Source organism: Diceros bicornis, chromosome 4 (assembly GCF_020826845.1).
Source record: "Diceros bicornis minor isolate mBicDic1 chromosome 4, mDicBic1.mat.cur, whole genome shotgun sequence".
Lineage (NCBI taxonomy): Eukaryota > Metazoa > Chordata > Mammalia > Perissodactyla > Rhinocerotidae > Diceros > Diceros bicornis.
The window spans coordinates 94,505,940-94,526,580 of record NC_080743.1 but is presented as its reverse complement, the minus strand read 5'-3'; the positions used below and the strand labels follow the sequence as shown (position 1 = coordinate 94,526,580).

At 36.7% G+C, this 20,641-nt stretch overlaps 1 protein-coding gene across 11 annotated transcripts in view; it reads left to right on the top strand.

Annotated features, from left to right (window-relative positions):
- The window catches only part of PRRC2C (proline rich coiled-coil 2C), a 97,178-nt gene that overhangs the window by 7,323 nt on the left and 69,214 nt on the right, over positions 1-20,641 (top strand). For all 11 annotated transcript variants that reach the window (XM_058540076.1, XM_058540073.1, XM_058540075.1 and 8 more), the window contains exon 2: positions 20,346-20,511. In XM_058540076.1, the coding sequence (XP_058396059.1) occupies positions 20,400-20,511 (112 nt within the window). In that variant the 5' untranslated portion in view covers positions 20,346-20,399. The remainder of the gene's footprint in view (positions 1-20,345; positions 20,512-20,641) is intronic.

Genomic DNA, 20,641 nt, shown 5'->3' with positions numbered 1-20,641 from the left:
GCAGAAAGGAAGAAATGGGTAGGTTTACATGTCTCAAGACAGATATTTTAATGTTAGAGGACTAGAGCCAGTATGTGGCCGGGAGAGATGCTAACCAGTTCTCTACACTTATAAACTCATAATTCCAACCCTTAAAGGCAGCCGTTTAGTTATATGAAAGGTTTGGAATAATTCATAATGTCAGATGAGCATGTTGAAGAGAATGCTTCTCTTTTTCTCTCATAACATCCAATATAGTGGCCTTGCAAAAAATAAAGTTGACTAAGAAACTATTTAAGCTTTGGTTTGTATAAGTTTTGAAAATATCATTACCATTTATTAAGCTCTTATCGAGTGCCAGACACTATTCTAAGAGCTTTATACAAACACTATTAATTCTCACAACAGACTAGAAGATATAGCCCACAGATGAAAAAATAAAAATTCAGAATTATATTTAATGATTAGAGAAATGCTTTTGCCATAATATGCATATGCTATAATTATGCTATAAAAACGGTTATCTACTAAATGTTTGATTAGAGCTGGAATTTAAACTGAATCAGTTTTAAGAGAAGTAATTGTGTAATATGAACAGTTTTAAAATATTGTAAGTTGTCAAAAAGAGTGCTCTGGCAATCACCTTTTCAAGTAAATGGTAGACACACAGCTTTACTTTGCTAGAACAGTAATTTATAGTACAGAAAATTTGATAGCTACATTTCTTTTCTGACTTTTAAAGCTTTCTTCTGCCTCAGAAACTTAATTCACATTTCAGTTTCTAAGAACAGCCTGAGCCCTTCTATCATTCTGATTAGAACTCCAACAGATTTATTTATATTACACTTTGTTTTTAAAAATGACAATTTTTAATGCTTTTGCTGTAGTGCTATTTGTAGTAGAAGTGTTCAACATATGGTGGTATTCTTAGCTTTACTATTATAGCAGCAAGTGGGTCTTAAAAATATTTAATGTCACTCTAACTTTAGAATTACTAAATGATTATAACAATTTGAGACCTTAGAAGTTGACTAGTTCAACCTCTTACCCAAAGCAAGAATTATTTTTAAAATATTTCTGAAAAAGGCTTATTTTGCTTTTGTTTGAATGCATCTGGTGACCAGGAGGACACTATAATCAGCCTTTAACATTCGCAGAACATGTATCTTAAGATCTTCCAAGTTTCCAAATATTTGAACACCATAATAGCATTGAAACCTGTTCGCTTTCTCTTTACTTCCATCATCTGCACTAGGATTTGGCTTTCTTTTCAGAGCTCTTTTTTCCCCACAAAGAAACAGTTATATATCTCCTCACAAGAGTTATTGTATCTCTAAACAAGACCCAGGGGATGGGGGTACGGCAGCGGAGGGATTTCTAAGTTTATTTCCTAGAAGCACCCTTCTGTCACAAACCTCATGGCATTGGATGCAAATTTTATGCCTCAGCAAAAGGACACATCACTTTATCTCACAGCTCTTTGGTTTGCTTGGCAAATTGTAAAAGTAGAGAATGCTGTGAGATTTGTTTTAAGATAACTTGTTTCCACCCGAGGATAGACTAAACACAGTTTTTCCTTTGTATCCAGTTTAGTTTGTTTTTTAATATTTGTCTTAATGAAACCCAGAATTGAGCACAATACTCTATAAACAGTGTGATAAACACAAAATTTAGTGGAACTGTTTTATAATTCCAGATCTGTGCATTAGATTTCTATGAAAGTAGCAGTTTTTATAAAGCAGTGCTGCCATGCCACTAGCTGTCACTGGCTGTCCTGTTTCATAACAACAGGCTGGGTCTGTATTTATGAAATTCAGTTTTTGAACTGTGACAAAATGTAGCTATTTATTCTTATATCCAATTTTATTCTGCCTAGCATTTCAAGACCTTTTTAAATATTAAGAAAGTCTTTGAATGCATTGTTATCTTTCAGATGTGTGTATCATATGTGATGTCTGCTTTCCAGGTTTTTATCCAGGTTTTTGACAAAAGGCTTTGAAAAGGACAGGGTTCAGTATGTTAGTTATTCAGGCCACATTACTTCATATTGACCACATTCTTTATAAAATAATTTTCAACTTCAAATATTCTGTGATTCTCATTTGTGTTGTATTTATTTAAGGAGTATATAAAGACTACTACTTTGATTGATTAATGTGTTTAAAATCAAGAGGAGGGGGGGAGTTAATCTGAAAGTAAACCTTTTAGAAAGCTTATATTTTGTGAATGCTGATTGGCCTGGAGCTCGGAGGAGTGCGGTGAGTGTCTTGACCTTTCTATTTTAAAAGGAATATGTAGTTAAAATTTGAGTATCAAACAAAATGCTGTTTTCTGAAGTTAATACATCAGTCTCCCTGTCTTTGTCAGCTCCAGCTGCATAAGAAAATACCATAGATTGAGTGACTTAAACAACAGAAATTTATTTTTCACAGGTCTAGAGGCTGGAAGTCCAAGATTAGGGTGCCAATGTAGTCAAGTACTGGTGAGGTTGCCCTTCCAAGCTTGCATGAGGCTGCTTTCTAGCTGTGTCTTTACCTGGCAGAGGGAGAGAGCTCTGGTGTCTCTTTCTCTCATAAGGGCACTAATCCTATTATGAGGCCCCATCCTCAATACCTCACCTAAACCTGATTTTCTCCCAAAGGCCCTGTCTCCAAATACCACCACATGGGGATTAGGGCTTCAACATAGGAATTTCGAGGGGACACAATTCATTACATAGCACCCTCCCTTTTTTTTGCAATCTGTAGTATGTTGATTCTTATGCTTTTTATGTGATTATACTTCAAAACGACATTTCTACAACAGATAGAATACATTTGTTAATAGAGGTATTACTGTTTTGTTTATATAATTTTTTTATCTTTGATATTTTACTCTGTATTGTAATGGAATAAGTTTTGATAATAAAAACTTGAATCTTAGAATCTGTTCATCTCAAATGACATGTTATTTAGGTTTGATATTTATCTCTTCTATAATGAAAATTGAACTCTGATTTTCATACAGTAAGGTGATCTTGGGCCCTGGCTTCGGTGTAAACCCTGGCTTTAATCTTGGCCCCATCACTTCCTAGCTATATGAGTTTTGGGCAAGTTATATTACTTATCGAAGGTTGTTTCATCATTGGTAAGTTTGGTGACTTGGCCTTTGAGCTCGTCTTATTTCCAATCCGATACTTTTACGTTGTACTACATTTCTAGAGCTCAGGTTTAGAAAAAAAATTGGCTTTGAGAGACATTACTAAATTAGAATGTATGGAACTTGAATCTCTGTGTTAGAAGTGGGAGAAATAAGTATCAAAGATTCCTCAAGGTTTTAAATCTAGAGGTCAGGGAAAATGGTTATGGTGAGGTTGGAGAGAGGAATGTGTTTGGGAGAGCAGATGAGCTTTTTTTTTTTTTTTTTTTTTAACTTTTGGAATAATTTTAATCTTACAGAAATGTAAAATTTGCAAAGAATTCCCGTATTCCTTCATCCGTATTCCCTGGTTGTTAATAGTTTACCGTATTTATCATTCTCTGTGTGTACATATGCATATGCACACAGTCACACATATTATGTCTGCTTACTTTTAATGTCTGCTGTCTAAACCCTGTCATTACTTGAAACCTTCAAGTCAAATCACAAGCTTCGGGGCCAGCCCCGTGGCGTAGCGGTTAAGCGCACGCGCTCCGCTGCTGGCGGCCCGGGTTCGGATGCTGGGCGCGCACCGACGCACCACTTGTCAGGCCATGCTGTGGTAGCGTCCCACATAAAGTGGAGGAAGATGGACGCAAATGTTAGCTCAGGGCCAGTCTTCCTCAGCAAAAAGAGGAGGATGGGCATGGATGTTAGCTCAGGGCTGATCTTCCTCACACACACAAAAAAATCACAAGCTCCTATGCCTCCAGTTTCCTCACTCAGTACATTTTCTGTTGCTGTTTTTTACTAAATGAACAAAGCAATCCATAGTAATCTTGACTCAGTAAGCATTCAGTAATTACTATTGTTAGAGCTTTTATTCAACCTTATTGAAATTGCCAGTCTGTTCTGCTCTCCTTATTGTCTTCCAGCTTCTCTTACTTCACTCTGGCTTAGACTTCCATGAAATGTTACTCCAACCATTCTCCTGGCAGTATCCTCAGCTCCGTTGCTTTTCTTTACACCTGTCTGGCACAACTGTAATTCCTTAGTCAATCCAGCTGCTGTGTGCTTCCCACCACTCCGCACTCCTGGATGTGCTCCTGGACATTGATGAGCAACTTCGAACTGCACAGACATGGGAATACTGTGTTTTTCTGGTCTCCAGCTCCTACTGAGGTTTCAGTGCTGCTTGTCAGTGCCTCCTTTTTCTAGTTGGCTCTTTCCTCCCAGTTCTTTGTAGACCTTTTCCAACCTTCTCAAATTTCCAAACTATCTCTACTCAGTTGATGAGGACAGCATGTCTCTTTTTTATTTGTTCCTAGTCATGCCTGATAATAGTAAGCACTCGGTAAATATTTGTATGAGTGAATAAGGGAATTAAACATTTTGAGTTTGTAGTTCTGTCAAGAAATTTAAGTGAAGATGTTTTGTTCTTTAGAAAATTGTAAATGTATGTCTCAAGATTGTAGCTTGAAGGAAAGTTTTGGGAATTATCCTTCCTGAAGCAGTCAGCAGTAGATGAGATGGCCAAAGGAGAAAGCACACAGAGAAGAGAGCTGGCAAGAGAGATGGAAAGAGCATATTAACATTTATGTAGAAGGATAGAAGCAAAATGAGACTGAAAGCTGTCAGAGTCACAGAAACCAAAGAAAATAGTTTACACGGAAGCTATTTACTTTTTCTGCTTGTAAGTGATACATGACTGTTATTTATTAGTTAGTGGACATTCTTCCTTTATTTGTTCAGTAAAACACTTGTTGAATGTGTACAGTATGCTCATCTGGAAATGGTTGAGGTTTCTTTGTAATGTTAATTATTTAAATGCGTGGGACATTGTACTCTATTTTCCAGAGGAACTAAACAATCACTGTAAGAATAATGAGGAAAGAGAGGTAAACAGACCCTGCATGCTTAGAAGCCCATTGTGGCCAGAAAGATTATGATTATGTCATTTAATTGAATTTGGTGAATTGGCAATTTGTGAAAGTATATATTTTTTCAGATATACCAGATTTTATTTATTTATTTATGTATGTATGTATCTATTTATTTATTTAATAGGGAAATTGGCCCTGTGCTAACATCTGTTGCCAATCTTCCTGTTTTTTTCTTTTTACTCCCCAAAACCCCAGCACATAGTTGTGTATCATAGTTGTAGAGTTGTAGCTCTTCTATGTGGGACGCTGCCTCAGCATGGTTTGATGAGCTGTGAGTAGGTCCGTGCCAACAATCGAACGGGCGAACCCCGGGCCCCGGAAGCAGAATGCGAGAACTTAACTGCTATGCCACCAGGCCAGCGACCCTAGATTTTAAATATCACTTAAAATGTTTTCAGTATTGAGTGCTTTTAAATTCTTTTGTGATGGTAAATGAGTAACCTTAGAATCTTATAGTTTTGGGCACTGAAGGAATTTTCAAGATCATAGCTAATCTCTTGATGTGGAAACCCTTTACAGATTTTTTTCCCACAAATTTTCAACCTACGATAGCTGTCCTTTCATGAAAACTATCTTTTTGTTACCACTGTTCAGTGTCATCCTTTCATTATATTACAATAAACTGCTGCCTTCCAAATTTCCCTTGGACCTTTTGGAAACAATCTGTTTGCTTTAAAAACACTGGCTGGTTTTTTTTCCCCTCATTTTTTCATTTCTTTCACCTTAAAATTTTTTCCAAAAAAAATGCATGTTTGCAAGGTAATATACGTTCATTGTTCAAAATCAGGAAAATGCTGATGCACATGTTTTGGTACATCAATTTCAAAGAAAAATGTTAGTTTCTGAACAGCATTGCTCAGAGTCATAGAACGTTGAGTTTAGAAATATGATTACTTGCTCTTCCCTTAAACAGAGAAAGGGGGTGTGTATTCTAAAGGCTTTGTTTTTTCAGACTGACCCTCAGCCAGCCCTTAATGATTTAGATTTTTAGGTACATAGTAAGCAGGATAGTGATATATTCTTAATAGCATATCCATAACAAAATGCTTTTCAAAAAGTGTTACAAGTAGAGGATATAGTTCTTTTATCTCCTTAACTGTGCCTATATGTTCTTTGAAATCAGAAGCTGGCAAGGTGAAGAGAAATGCTCTTATTGAGCTCACTGTTTGTTTCAAGGGTTTTTGAATTACTAATTATCTAAATTGTACCATTTTCTCACTTAAGATGTGGGTCTGCTGAATGCAGCCATGCATTTATTCAGCAATTGTTTTTTTTGTCTTGTTTTGTTTTTTGGTGAGGAATATTGTCCCTAAACTAACATCCCTTGCCAATCTTCCTCTGTTTTTTTTTTTTTTTTTCTGCTGAGGAAGATTAGCCCTGAGCTAACATTTGTGCCCATCTTCCTCTATTTTGTATGTGGGATGCCGCCACAGCATGGCTTGATGAGTGGTGCTTAGGTCCGCACCTGGGATCTGAACCTGCAAACCCTGGGCCGCCAAAGCAGAGTGTGTGAACTTAACCACTACACCACTGGGCTGGCCCCAGCAATTGAGATTTTTGATTAATTTTTCCCTCCAGTGGCTCTTCATGGCATTTAGAATAAACTCAAGGGCAGTACTCCTTATCCTAGTCTACAGAGCTCTGCAAAATCCGACTTCTGACAACTCTTGATTTCCTGTTCTGCATCTCTCCCTCAGGTATGACCTTTACACTTGAATCTTCTTCTCCCAGATCAAAATTGATTTGTGTTTTCGATAGTTCTCAACTGTGACTGTTCTTTAGAGACACTTGCATAGTTTTTCAAAAAATACTATTGCCAGCCCCAGCCCCAGCCCCAGCCTTTCTGATTTAATTGGTCTCAGAAGACACCTGGACGTATAGTATCTTTTAAAGTCTTCCTGGATAAGGCTGTGCAGCCTGTGTTGAGAACTACTGATTGGTTTTCTTAGTTCAAGTCACCTTTTCAGAGAGGTTTTCCGGACCTTTGGCATCCTATCCAAAGTCTCTTTCCCCTCTTTGCTCTCCCTTTACCCAGGTGAGTTTTTTTCATTCCCATGTTTTTATTGTTTATTGTTTGTTAAGAGTTTCATGAAGGCAGGGGCATCATCTGTCTTTTCATTCTCTATCCTAACCTTTAAAACAACATTTGACAGTTTATTAGTTCTCAGTACATTTGTTGTATAAATGTTGAATGAATATTATCACTGCAGCAGGAGGGAGGTACTTTCAGAAGGCTTGTTGTTGCTGTCTAACCTGTAGAGGATTGCTTTGCTAAATTGTATTTCAGAGAGGACGTTGGTTTCATTATTTAAGGTTTTAGTATTCAAGGGCAAGCACACAGGGAGAGAAGATAGTTATCCCTTGGAAACAATGTTATAGATGTGGGTTAGGTTCCCATGCTAGTGCTCAAGAATAAGAGGCATTACCATACTTGGAAGCACCTTTGGTGAAAGGAGGGTTAATGACAATGGTGTTATGCTCAATGAATGTTCACTTAGCAGGGTAGTTATGTGCAAGTGTTTGTAGATTACTTTTTTCTCATTTATATTTGTTGCATAAACCACAAGGCAGATAAGGAGAAGTCAGATGAACCCACATTTCATCAACTACTTTTTGTTTTTTACCTGTAGTCTTTGTTAATATTCTTAAATATTTTAGATATTTGTAATGCCAGTGAGGATAGATTTTTAAATTCTTTTCTTTTTACTTAACCATATATCATACATGTTTTTTCATTTTCTGGTCTGGAAACTAATCTTTTCATTTCAGGTCATTGCTCCTTAAAACATTTGTTATTTTTTCCTAATTTTCTGTTACACTTATTTTTTAGATTTAGATCTTGCAGTATGTATAACAAAGTCAAAGTCACTTATGATCAGCGGTACCTACTGCTGATAATTTGTGGTATGATTTTGTAGACTTTTTCATACTGGACGTGTATTATATTATAGTTTTTGTATTTAGTGTATATTATTTGTTTTAAAAAAATTATGTTGTACTATACTTTTTTACTTTATATCTTGAGCATTTTTCTGTACAAATCTCTGGTTGTCTTTATAAATATCTCAAACTAAACATGGCTAAAACAGAACTCTCCATTCCTCTTTTCCCCCATCTTCCCTAAATCTGGTCTTCCTCACCTCGCTTAATGCCCACCTTTTCAAACTCGAGACTCAGATTGTCCTTGAGTCCTGCCTTTCCTAGCCTCCTGTATCTAATCTTTTTCAGCGACAGCCACATCATCTTGCGCCTAGGCTGTTGCAGTCTGTGATGGCTCTGCGTTCCACCTTGGCCCCCTACAATCCATGCTCCACATTGTAGCCAGAGTGATATTTTTAAAACAAAAGGCATGCCTCTGCTCAGAATCCAATGGTTTCCCATTGCTTCAAAGATAAACTTTAAAATCCTATAGGCCTATCTCAACCAACCTTCTCTTTCTCTTTCAACTCTCCGTTTCTTATAGCTTCTACTTCACCAGCTTTTATGTTTTTGAGCATGACTAGCCTATCAGGGCCTTGGGGCCTTTGCATTTGCTTTTTCTTCAGCCTGGAAGCTGGCTCTTTCCCCATTAGACCCAAATCAGAAGTCTTTTCCTCAGAGAGGCCTTTAGTGATCAACTAATCTCAAGTAGTTTCACCCTTTCTTACTTTCTCATATTGGCATGTTTGGTTTTATTCATAGCATTTGTCACCATCTGAAATGATCTTATTTACTTATTTTTTGAATCACCACACTGAAAAGTAAGACCTATCAGAGCAACTTCTTGTATCTGTGTCTAGTCCACAAAAGAGTATACATAGTAGGTGTTCAATAAATATGTTTCAGAACATGGATCACTCATGTCAGTCAGTATTAAATGACATGTTATAAATAAATTTTATCGCATACTATATTGCAGTGAATATCCTTGTATGTGTATTTTGCACACGTTAGTATTTCTTTAGGATAGATTCTTAGACTTGTTTAAAGTTATACTGCTGAATTCTAAATCATTCTTAGCTCCCAGGCCAGATTTGGTCATAGGCTTTAGTTTGCCAAGCACTACCTTTTAGTTCGTCGTCAATAGCATGGGAATTGTCTCTGTTAAAGGACGCCAGAATTCCCCTGTGAAACTGCCTGGGCCTGACACTTTTTGCAGGTGGGCAGCTTTTGGACAAGTTTTATTTTTTTTCTGTTGTTTTTGCTGGTTTATTTTGAGCTGAATTTGATAATTTCTGTTTTCCTAGAAAACCCTTATTTCTCAAGCCTTCTCCTCGTGTGTGTGTCTTTTATATCATCTTATTCTTAGTTTTAACTTAAAATTAGAGTGATTCGGCTAACATTTTTTTTTCCAAAAGATCTAGCTCTTGAGTTTATCAGTTTTTATTGCTCTGTTTTTTATTTTAATTTGATTTTGCCTTCCTGCTTTTTTTTGAGTAACTTTTTAACTTATTGTTTTGTCTGGTAATGAAAATACTTAAGAGCACTCCTCTGAATTATATGATTGTATACTACATGTTTTTGATATGAGTTGTTTCTGTGTTAGGTTTGCACTTTTGATTTTGAGTTCCTACTTTATCCAAGATAGGTTTGTTTTTCATTTCCAAGTGATTCTCTTCCACATTTCTTAGTTCTGTTTGTTAATTTTATAGTTACAAGAATCTTAAACTGCTTTTTTACCAACTCCAGGAAGAGAAACACTATTTTTTGATTCCTTGTTTATTGTGTTCTGCCTTTTTTTTTTTCCTGCTTCAAATTAGCTCTGTTATTACATTGTTCTTTATTATTCCTTATCAGGGCTGCTGATTTCTCCAATTTAATATCTTTGCCAGTCTGTTTCCCTCCCTGCCATCGCCCCTCCCTTGTATAAGGAGAAAACACTCTTGTATGTCTCTTATACTCTTGATACTCTACTTCTGACATTTCTGGTCACCCTGTGTGTGTGTTGGGGTGTGGGAGGAGGGGTTTCCCCACACCAAGCAATTCTTAGATTCTCTGGCCATCACCTGGGTGTCCTACAATTTAACTCAATTCTGACACTATCTATCTGGTAGAGATAGCATCAGATTCCACAGGTTAATAAGGGCTCAGTCCCACAAGTCCCTCACTACTTCAGATGCCAATCGAAAGTCCAGGTTGTTATCTGTGCTCCTGGCTGGCTGGCTATGAACCAGAGTTGATTAATTTGCTAGAGCAGTTCACAGAACTCAGGAAAACAATTTACTTACTAGATTACCAGTTTATTACAAAGATATTAAAGGATATCAGATGAAGAGATACACTGGGTGAGGTCCAGAAGGGTCCCAAGCTTTTGTCTCCATGGAGTTTGTGGTGTTCCTTCCACCCTCGAGGAAGCTCTCCCACCAGTATTTCAGGGATTTTTATGGAGGCATGAATGATTAAATTATTGGCCATTGTTGATTAGGACCTCCAGCTTCTCTCCTCTCTGTGGAGGAGAGGCGGGTGGAGCTGAAAGTTCCAGCCCTCTAATCACGTGGTGGTTTCCCTGGCAACCAGCCCCCATTTTTAGGAGCTTTCCAGGAGTCACTACATTAACATAAACTCTGGTGTGGTTGAAAGAGACTTGTTACGAATAACAAAAGACACCTTTATCTCTCTTATTTAGGAAATTCCAGGAGTTTTAGGGGCCCTGTGCCTGGAATGAGGACAAAGATCAAATATAATTTTCTTATTATAAATCATAGTATCATACCTTGCAATCTACACTCCACTTACACTAAATTTGTGTCTCTGATAACCCCATCTCTAATCCCTTGATCATGCTGTTCTCTCCTAAATTTGCCCTAATAGATTTGTGTGGTAATACTCCTGTTTGCATAGGATCTAGGGGTCTTTGATGTTTTTTAAAAATAATTTTTATTGACATATAATAAACAGCACATACTTAAAGTGTATTATTTAAGTTTTGCAAGTACACATCCTGAAACCTTTACCACAATCAAGATAATGAACATATCAAAAAAATTTTCCTCCTGCCCCTCATCATTCTCATCCCTAGGTAATCACTGATCTGCATGCTGTACTATAGATAAATTTGCATTTTACAGAATTTTATGTAAAATATATTGTGTATGTGGGGAGTCTGTCTTCTTTCATTCAGCTAATCACTTTGAGATTCATCCATGTTGTTACATGTATCAATAGTTTATTCCTTTTTATTGCTTTGATAGTCCATTTATCGATATACCACAATTTGGTTATCTAGTCACCTGTTTGGTGGACACTTGGTTTGTTTCCAGTTTTTGCCTATTACGAATAAAACTGTGAACCAGAGTACAGGTAGAAGTCTTTGTATGGACATGTGTTTTCATTTCTCTTGTATAAATACTAGGAGTGGAAGGGGGGCATTGTATGGTTGGTGAATGTTTTCCTTTTTAAGAAACTGCCAAACTGTTTTCCCAAGTGTTAGAACATTTTATATTCCCACGAGTAGGCTGTGAGAGTTCCAGTTCTTCCACATCCTTATCAACACTTGGTATAATCATTCTGTAATTTTAGCCAATATAGTAGATGTATGGAAGTATCTTATTGTGGTTTTAATTTGCATTTCCCAAATACTAATGATGCTGAAAGGCTGGACATCTTTTCATGTATTTATTTGCCATTTGTTTATCTCTGGTGAAGTGTCAAATTCTGTGCCCTTTTTAAAAAATTGGGTGGTTTTCTTATTATTGAGTACTGAGAGTTTTGTATATATCCTGGATAAAAGTTTTTTATCATATATATGATTTGCAGATATTTTCCCCCCCAGACAGTAGCTTGTCTTTTCATTCTTAACAGTGTCTTTCAAAAAGCAAGTTCAGTTTATAAATTTCATCTTTTATGGATTGTGCTTTTAGTAAACTATCTAAGAAGTCTTTATCTAACCCAGGGTTGCAAAGATTTTCTCCTGTGTTTTCTCTAGAAGTTTTAGCGTTTTAGGTTTTACATTTTGTCTATGGTCCTTTTTTAAAAAATTGAGATATATTTAACATATCACATTGTGTAAGTTTGAGGTGTACCACACATTGATTTGATGCATTTATATATTCCAATATGATTACCACTGTAGCATTAGCTGACACCTCCATCATATGACATAATTATTTTTTTTTGTTGTGAAAACATTTAAGATCTTGTCTGTTAGCAGCTTTGAAGTATGTAATACAGTATTGTTAACTATAATCATAATACTGTGTATTAGATCTCCGGAACTTACTCATCTTCTAACTGCAAGTTTGTACCCTTTGGTGTGGTCCATTTTGAGTTGAGTTTTGTATATGTTGTGAGGTGTGGATCAGAGTTCATTTTTTTGTATTATGTATACCTAATCGCTCCAGCACCATTTGTTGAGAAAACTATCGTTTATCCACTGAATTTTCTTTGCATTTGCCGAAAATCAGATGCCTATATATACTTATATTTCTGGACTATTCTGTTCCATTGATCTGTGTGTTTTTACACCAATACCATACTGTCTTCACTGCTGCTTTACCAGTCTTGAAATTGGGTGACATTGGCTCTTCAACTTTATTCTTCTTTTCAAAGTTCTTTTGCTAGGTCCTTTCCATATCTATGAATTTTAGAATCAGCTTGACAAATTCTTACCGCCTCCCGCACCCCGCCCCCCAAAATTTTTTCTTCTAAGATTTTTTGTGGGACTGCTTGGAATCTATAGATCAATTTGGCAAGAATTGACATCTTAATATTGTGTCTTTTGACCCATGAATATGGCATATCTCCATTTATCTAGGTCTTCTTTTATGTTTTGTAGTTCTCGGTATGCAAATCTTGTACAGTTTTTGTCAGATATAACCCTAAATATTTCTGTCTCTCTCTTTTTTTTTTTTTTTTTTTTTGCTGAGGAAAATTCGCCCTGAGCTAACATCTGTTGCCAATCTTCCTCTTTTTGCTTGAGGAAGATTCGCTGTGAGCTAACATCTGTGCCAGTCTTCCTCTATTTTGTATGTGGGTCGCTGCCACAGCATGGGCGCCCACAGGGGTGTAAGTCCTCACCTGGGAACCGAACACCGGCCACTGAAGTGGAGCGTGCTGAACTCAACCACTAGGCCACAGGGCTGGCCCCAGTATTTCATGTTTTAATTGTGATTATAAGTTGTACTTTTAATTTCAATTTCTGATTGTTCATTGCTACTATTTAGTGATACAATTGATTTTTGTATAGTGATCTTATGTGTAACCTTGTTAAACTCTCTTCTTAGTTTCAGTAGCTTTTTCTAGGCTCCATCTGATTTTATACATATACAATCATGTCAGCAAATAAAGACAGTTTTATTTCATCCTTCCCAATCTGAATTCCTTTTCTTTTTCTGGTCTTGTGGCACTGGCTAGAACTTCTAGTACAGTGTTGAACAGAAATGGTGATAGTCAGTATCCCTACCTTGTTCCTGGTGTTTGGAAGTACGAGGGGTAAGCATTCAGTCTTTTACCATTACATATGATGTTGCTATAGGTTTTTGTTTTTTATTAACAGACTTTTTTTTTTATGCGTTTTCATAGATGCCCTTTATCAGGCTGAGTCCTAGTTTACTGAGAGTTTTATCAGGAATGGATGGATGTTGGCTTTTGTCAGATGCTTTTTCTGCATCTATTGAGATAGTCATGCATTTCTGTTTTAGTTTAATGTGGCGAAATGCATTGATTGATTTTTGAATGTTAAACCAACCTTGCATTCCTGGGATAAAGATATTTAATTTAAAAATTCACGTATTGCTTAGTTCCATTTCTGGTGCTGTTCATTCTTTTCTGTAGATCTAGGTTTTAATCTGGTATCTTTTTAAAAAATATTTTTTTTTGTTTAAAGGACTTTTAACATTTTTTATAATGTAGGTCTGCTAGCGATGAATTCTTTCAACTTTTTTATGTCTGAGAAAGTTCTTTTGTTCTTCATTTTTGAAAGATATTTTTGCTAAGAATTCTAGGTTATCTGTTTTCTTTTTTTTTTTTCTTTTTTTTCTTTTTTTTTTTTTTTTTTTGATACTTGAAGCATGTGGCTGCAATATTTTCTCACTTGCATGGTTTCGGGCAAGGATTCCCCTGTCAATCTTATGTTTGTTTCTCTAGTTTTTAAGATTTTCTCTATATCATTAGCTTTGAAGAATTTGATTATGATGTGCTTTGGTGTAGTTTTCTTTATATTTCTTATGCTTGGACTTCTTTGAGTCTTTTGAATCTGGATTTATAGTTTTCATCAAATTTGTAACATTTTGGCCATTATTTTGTCTCCTACCCCTCCTCCTTAGGCCACTCTTATTATACAGGGATTAAGTTGCTTGAAGTTGTCTCAAGGCTTACTTTAAGTTCTTTTTTCTCACTGTCTTTCATCTATTAATGACTTCAAAATCACTATTCTTTCATTCAACGTCTAAAATGCTGCTAATCCCATCTGATGTGTTTTTTATTCCTATAAGTTTTGATTTTTTAATATCTTTCATGTCTCTATTTGTATTCAGTCTTCTTGTTAAACATATAGAGTGCTATTACAATAAAATAACTGTTGTAACATCCTAACTGTTGTAACATCCTTGTCCATTAATTCAACTAGGGTCATCTAGGTTGGTTTCAGTTGATTGATTCTTCTCTTTAATATGGTTCATATTTTTCTGCTTCTTTGCTTGCATGATAATTTTTAATTAGATGCCACAAAGTGGATTTTACCTTCTTGGGTGCTAGATATTTTTTCAATTTTTATAAATATTCTTTATTTATTTGGGACTCAGTTACTGGGGAAAAGTTGGATCCTTTTGAATGTTGCTTTAAGATTTGTTAGGCAAAACCAGAGGAGTTGGAACTTGTTTTTTTTTCCTACCACTACTGAGACAAGGCATTTCTGAATACTCTAACCAATGCCTGGTGAATTATGAGATTTGAAAAGTCTAGCTGATGAGAACAGGCACTATTCCCAGCCCTTTGTGAGCATCTGGTGCTGTTCCTCTCTGTTTCAGATGGTTCCTTCCTGGCTTTCGGTAGTTTCCTCACACACACACACAGATTGGTACTCTGCTGAATACTCAAGGGGGATACTCTGCAGATCTGTAGCATTTTCTCTCTGTATAGCTCTCTTCTTTCCAATATTATATCCTAGCTACCTTGGTCAGCCTGAACTCTCAGCTTCATTTTTTCAATTTAGGGAGTCTACGAGCCTCCACGTGAGTTCCTTTTCCAGTACCATGACCTGGGAACTCTCCAGGCAGTAAGTTCAGGAAACCATGGGATCACTTCATTTGTTTCCTGTCTGTTAGGGAACAACTTTCTTCCTTGCCTGATGTTCAATGTCTTAAGCTCTTGTTTTATTTATATATAAGTAAAAAAAATACACACACACACACACATACCCCTACAGGCACCAGACCATATATATATATATATTCAGTTTTTGAATTGAGTTGTTTCAGTAGGGAAGGTAAGTCTGGTCCCTGGTACTTCATCTTGGCTGAAAATGTAAGCCTATTAGTCTTGATCATTACTTTCTTAGAAATTCTTATGGAGCCTTAATTGTTTGATTCATTTTAGGCATCCAAAGAGGAATTATATTTTTCAAAATATTTTTAAATAAATTATACAAAGTGAAGCTAAGTCTTGATGGTACGTATTCTGGATTGGTTGGATTCTTTTGATACTTTGTCCTAAAACTAATCTTAATTTTTGAACAAATCACTAGCTTTTCTTTCACTTATATGTTGAGTGAAGTTTCAACCAGTTGAGAATTTCAGGTGTCTCCCAAGCCTTTCAGAAGCAAGACATCAAAAATAAGTAGGCTAAATTAAATTTTGACTTTAAACTAAGAGGGCCCACATTTAACTGGCAAACCATTATAGTGGAATTGGCCTTTCCAATTTATCCATTGTTTATGGTTACAAATTCTTTGTCTTTAGAAATGTATATTCTTTTATAGCAGTAAGTACGTTAAGTGATAGTTTGCCTTGATCTTTTTTTGTGTGTGTGAGGAGATCAGCCCTGTGCTAACATCTGCCAATCTTCCTCTTTTTTTTTTTTTTTTTTTCGCTGAGGAAGACAGGCCCTGGGCTAACATCCATGCCCATCTTCCTCTGCTTTATATGGGACGCCACCACAGCATGGCTTGCCAAGCAGTGTGTCGGTGCGTGCCTGGGATCCGAACCAGCGAACCCCGGGCCGCTGCAGCAGAGCATGCGCACTTAACCACTTGCGCCACCGGGCCTGCCCCCGTCCTCTTTTTGCTGAGGAAGACCGGCCCTAAGCTAACATCTGTTGCCAATCCTCTTCCTTTTTTTCCCTTTTTCTCCCCAAAGCCCCAGTAGATAGTTGTATGTCATAGTTGCACATCCTTCTAGTTACTGTATGTGGGATGCCGTCTCAGCATGGCTGGGTAAGCGGTTTGTCGGTGCGCGCTTGGGATCTGAACCCCACCTGCCAGTAGCAGAACCGCTAAGCCACGGGGCTGGCCCCACCCTTATCTTTTGATTGAATTATCTTCTGATTTCATTTATACTAACTTTAGTTATGTGTATTTATGATTTACATTTTTTGGTATAGTAGGTACTATAAAACATAACAAGAGAGACTCATAAGCATATGAAAGCATAAATTTATTCTCTTTTCTAGTGGCCTGAGAAGCTGATTCTTTGTCCATCTTTCTCGCCTCAGATTACACCCAATATGTATTTTGTTTACTTCTTGTTTGGGAAAAGAGCCTGTACTGAAGGGCGTATTATAGACAGTAGTTTATTAATAGTAGAAGAAGAAACTTTTTACAGAATTTGAACCTTAAAAAGACCTACTGGAACATGAATTTTATAATATATTTACAGGAACTTTTGTTTGACCTTATGTAGAACCTGGGTTTTGTGGCTTCTAGGGTCGATTGTTTGGTTTTGTGTGTGTGTTTGGAAATTCCTTATAATACGTGGGAAACTTTTTGTTTTTGTTTTGCTTTTAAAAGTAGGAAAATTAAGGTTCATTTTATGATTCTTTCCAAGCTCTGATGTTTTGTGATGGCTAGAGTTGAATTAGATATTCTGTCACCCTGTGGTTAAATTGTGTAATGTTACATTGTTTTCCTTGTGTAAGCATATGGACAAGCTGAACTGCCTATCTTGTTATTTTAATTTTTGTTTACTTATGAAATTGAACTTTTTAATACATTTGCTTACTGGTGTTTGTCTAGGGAATTGTTTGTTCATAGCATCAATTTTTGGGTTTCTTCAAGTTTTTTTCTTCATTTTGTTGAGTTCTTTTTTTTTTTTTAATAATTTTATTTATTTATTTTTTTCCCCCAAAGCCCCAGTAGATAGTTGTATGTCATAGCCGCACATCCCTCCAGTTGCTGCATGTGGGACACGGCCCCAGCATGGCCGGAGAAGCGGTGCGTCGGTGCGAGCCCGGGATCTGAACCCGGGCCGCCAGCATCGGAGCACGCGCACTCAACCGCTAAGCCACGGGGCCGGCCCCTGTTGAGTTCTTATATAACATTCACATTTTGTCAAATGTTCAGATATTTTCTCTGTTGATTCTCAACTTAGTATTTATTTATTTTTTTATTTATTTATTTTGTGAGGAAGATCAGCTCTGAGCTAACATCCATGCCAATCCTCCTCCTTTTGCTGAGGAAGACTGGCCCTGGACCAACATCTGTGCCTGTCTTCCTCCACTTGATATGGGATGTTGCCACAGCATGGCCTGACAAGCGGTGCCTCGGTGCGCGCCCGGGATCCGAACCCCGGGCCGCCAGCAGCAGAACGTGCGCACTTAACTGCTACGCCACGGGGGCCGGCCCTGTCAACTTAGTATTTTTTGACTACCATTTTCTTATGCTGTGCACAATATTTGTTAAGCTTGTTTCTGAAACCCTTAATATGAAATAGATGCCTGTGTTCCAAGTGAAGATGAAACTTTATTCAAAATAAAGAAGAAATGTAAATAGGCAGTGGGATATATTCTTCAGGAAAACAGAGTTCTAGGCTGGAAATATAGATTTGGGATGATCAGTTGGTAGTTAAAACCGTAAGAGTGGCTGAAATTCCCTACAGAGAAGAATTTAGAATGAGAAAGGAAGTGAGGACAGGATGGGTAGCACAGGAGAAAGGCTTGCCTTAGATGGAATGGGAGGAAAGACACATTCCCTTTATTGTGGTGATTCTGAAAACTGTTTGCATATTAGAATCACCTGAGAAGCTTTTTTTTTTTTTTCCCCAAAATAAGGATTGATGCCCAGGCCCTACCCCAACCCCGCAGACACTGGTGTATTTTAAATCCTCAGGTGATTTTAATATGCAGCAAGGATTAAGAACCACTGCTCTAAACTTTTGTATGTCTCAGAATCACCTGGAGGACTTGCTAAAACACAGAGTGCTAGGCCCCATCCTCAGTTTGATTTAGTAAGTCTGGGTTGGGGCCTGAGAATTGGCATTTCTAACAAGTTTCTAGATGGTGCTGAGAACCACTGTAACAATAGGTGGAGGAAGGGAAACCCTTGGGGCAGATGAATGTAGATGCGGGTGTGCTTGTAAGTTTGTCCCTGGGAATTTTCAGGAGTTTCTTACGATGTTGCTTTCTCTATGATGTAGGCATGTGAGCAGTGTTGCATGAGTAGTTGTGGTGTTGAGAGGTTTGAGGATTCTTAAGTGTTCAGTTGCCATCCAATGAGGGTGAAAGAACAAGTCGATTGTTTTTCTTGATACATCAGTTACTTTTTTTCACCTGAAGAAAGATCTCCTTGAATCTTAATATTGTCATCTAGTGAATATGCACTGTCCTCTTTTGTCACTGTAGATGAATGTTCTTCCTATATCTTTGTTCATGTTATTGGTGAAAATATGTCAACAGGATAGATTCTGGGAGTACAGCTCTCTTTACACCGTCATCATTATTAGCACCCTTGGGGTAAATTTAATTAAATATGTTCTTCCACATATGATAGCAAGCTGTCTGTATATTAGTGTAGCTCTTTTGGTTGCAGGTGAATTCATTTCCCAGTTTATCTCAAGGAAAAATGGTTTATTGTAAATGTATACTCGGAGAGCTAAGTGGTTATCTGCAGTTACATAGGGAAAGGCAGCATGGTGTAATGGACTGACTATGGATATACTAACTATATCATAAGGTTATTAGGCTGAAATGAGATAGTAAATGTGAAAATTCTTGATAAATTTTATGAAACTACATAAATATTGAATGTAGCAGTTGATATGCCTATAAAACCACATCTCTGCATGTGATGCTGATTCTGCAATTTACAAATGTAAAACCAGTAGATAAAATGACTTTTATAATGATAGGGTCTACACAGGCATTCCTTGACTTTGAATGTTTTTTGTATGATATACCTACCTATTCTGTACTGTCTTTAGCTCTCATACTTCAGTTCTCAATGCTTTTAGCTAGTAATAGTTCTTGGTAGAATTTGCCACCTTCTGCTGTACATGCAGCCCACGCTAACCCTGCAAAGAAAAAAAGCCCTAAGGTTGATATGGTACACCTCATTAAATTGAAGGGAAATAGTGTGAGAGCTAATTTGTGTCTTTTTCTCTGTTTATTAATAGACTAGTTTTTAGTTAGGTTGTACCTCCAAGATTACAGTACATTAGCTCCAAAGATGAAAATTCTCTTTGTGAATGTTCATTAAAATGCTATTTACTTCTAATAACTTCTCATATATACAGAGACTTGTTTTCACGAGTGCACACCATTTTTTGAACACTTAATCCATAACCGTGAAATAGAATATTGTTTTTATGTACCTTGGGTTTATCAGAAAATGTTTTACCATTTGCAGATTGTAGAGAAAATAGAATGTTCTGTTCTAAATTGTGAAATTAATAGAGCTTTGTTAGACACATACTGCCTAAAGACACAGGCATGAAATTTATAGGGGAATGGTGTTATCCTCCTATCATATTTGGATTCTAAGTGTGTAAGCTGATGATGCCAGTCATTTCAAGCCTATTAAATTGAATAGTATTTGTTTATTAAATAGAAAGACAGCCTCCATAGATTGACTATATTTCTATTCATCTATTCAGAACTGTTCATCTCAGTGTGGATTAAAACCCTTTTTCTTAAGTGATTACAAGCTGTAAATAACTAATACATTCACTGAGTGCATGGCAGTTTATTTTGATTAATTTTGTGCGTGTTAGTTGTTGGAATTTGACAGTATTAAATGGGTCTATGAAGTTACTGATATGAGTTTTTGAAGATTGATTTTATTTCTCAACGTTTTTATTTTTCAAAATTTCTGTGAACATTTGAATTTACTAAGAGTTTTTAGTAAGCTAATAAATTCTAAAATTTTCCTTCTTAATTTTCTTTCTTATGTGCATTTTAAAGACTGGTTTTAAGGGGTGTGGCAGGAGGTTTTGGACTCGATGAGTTTCCACCGAAATGTCGGAGAAGTCAGGCCAGAGCACAAAAGCAAAGGATGGGAAAAAGTATGCAACACTCAGTTTATTTAATACTTACAAGGGTAAATCATTAGAAACTCAGAAAACTACAGGTGAGTAAAAGCAAGTGGTATTTATATTTTTTATGGTTTTGTTTTGTTTTGTTTTACTGTAAGTGGTATACTGGAGCTGTTGCTGTTAGGAGCTGGAACAAACCCATGTTAATGCAGCTCTGTTTACACT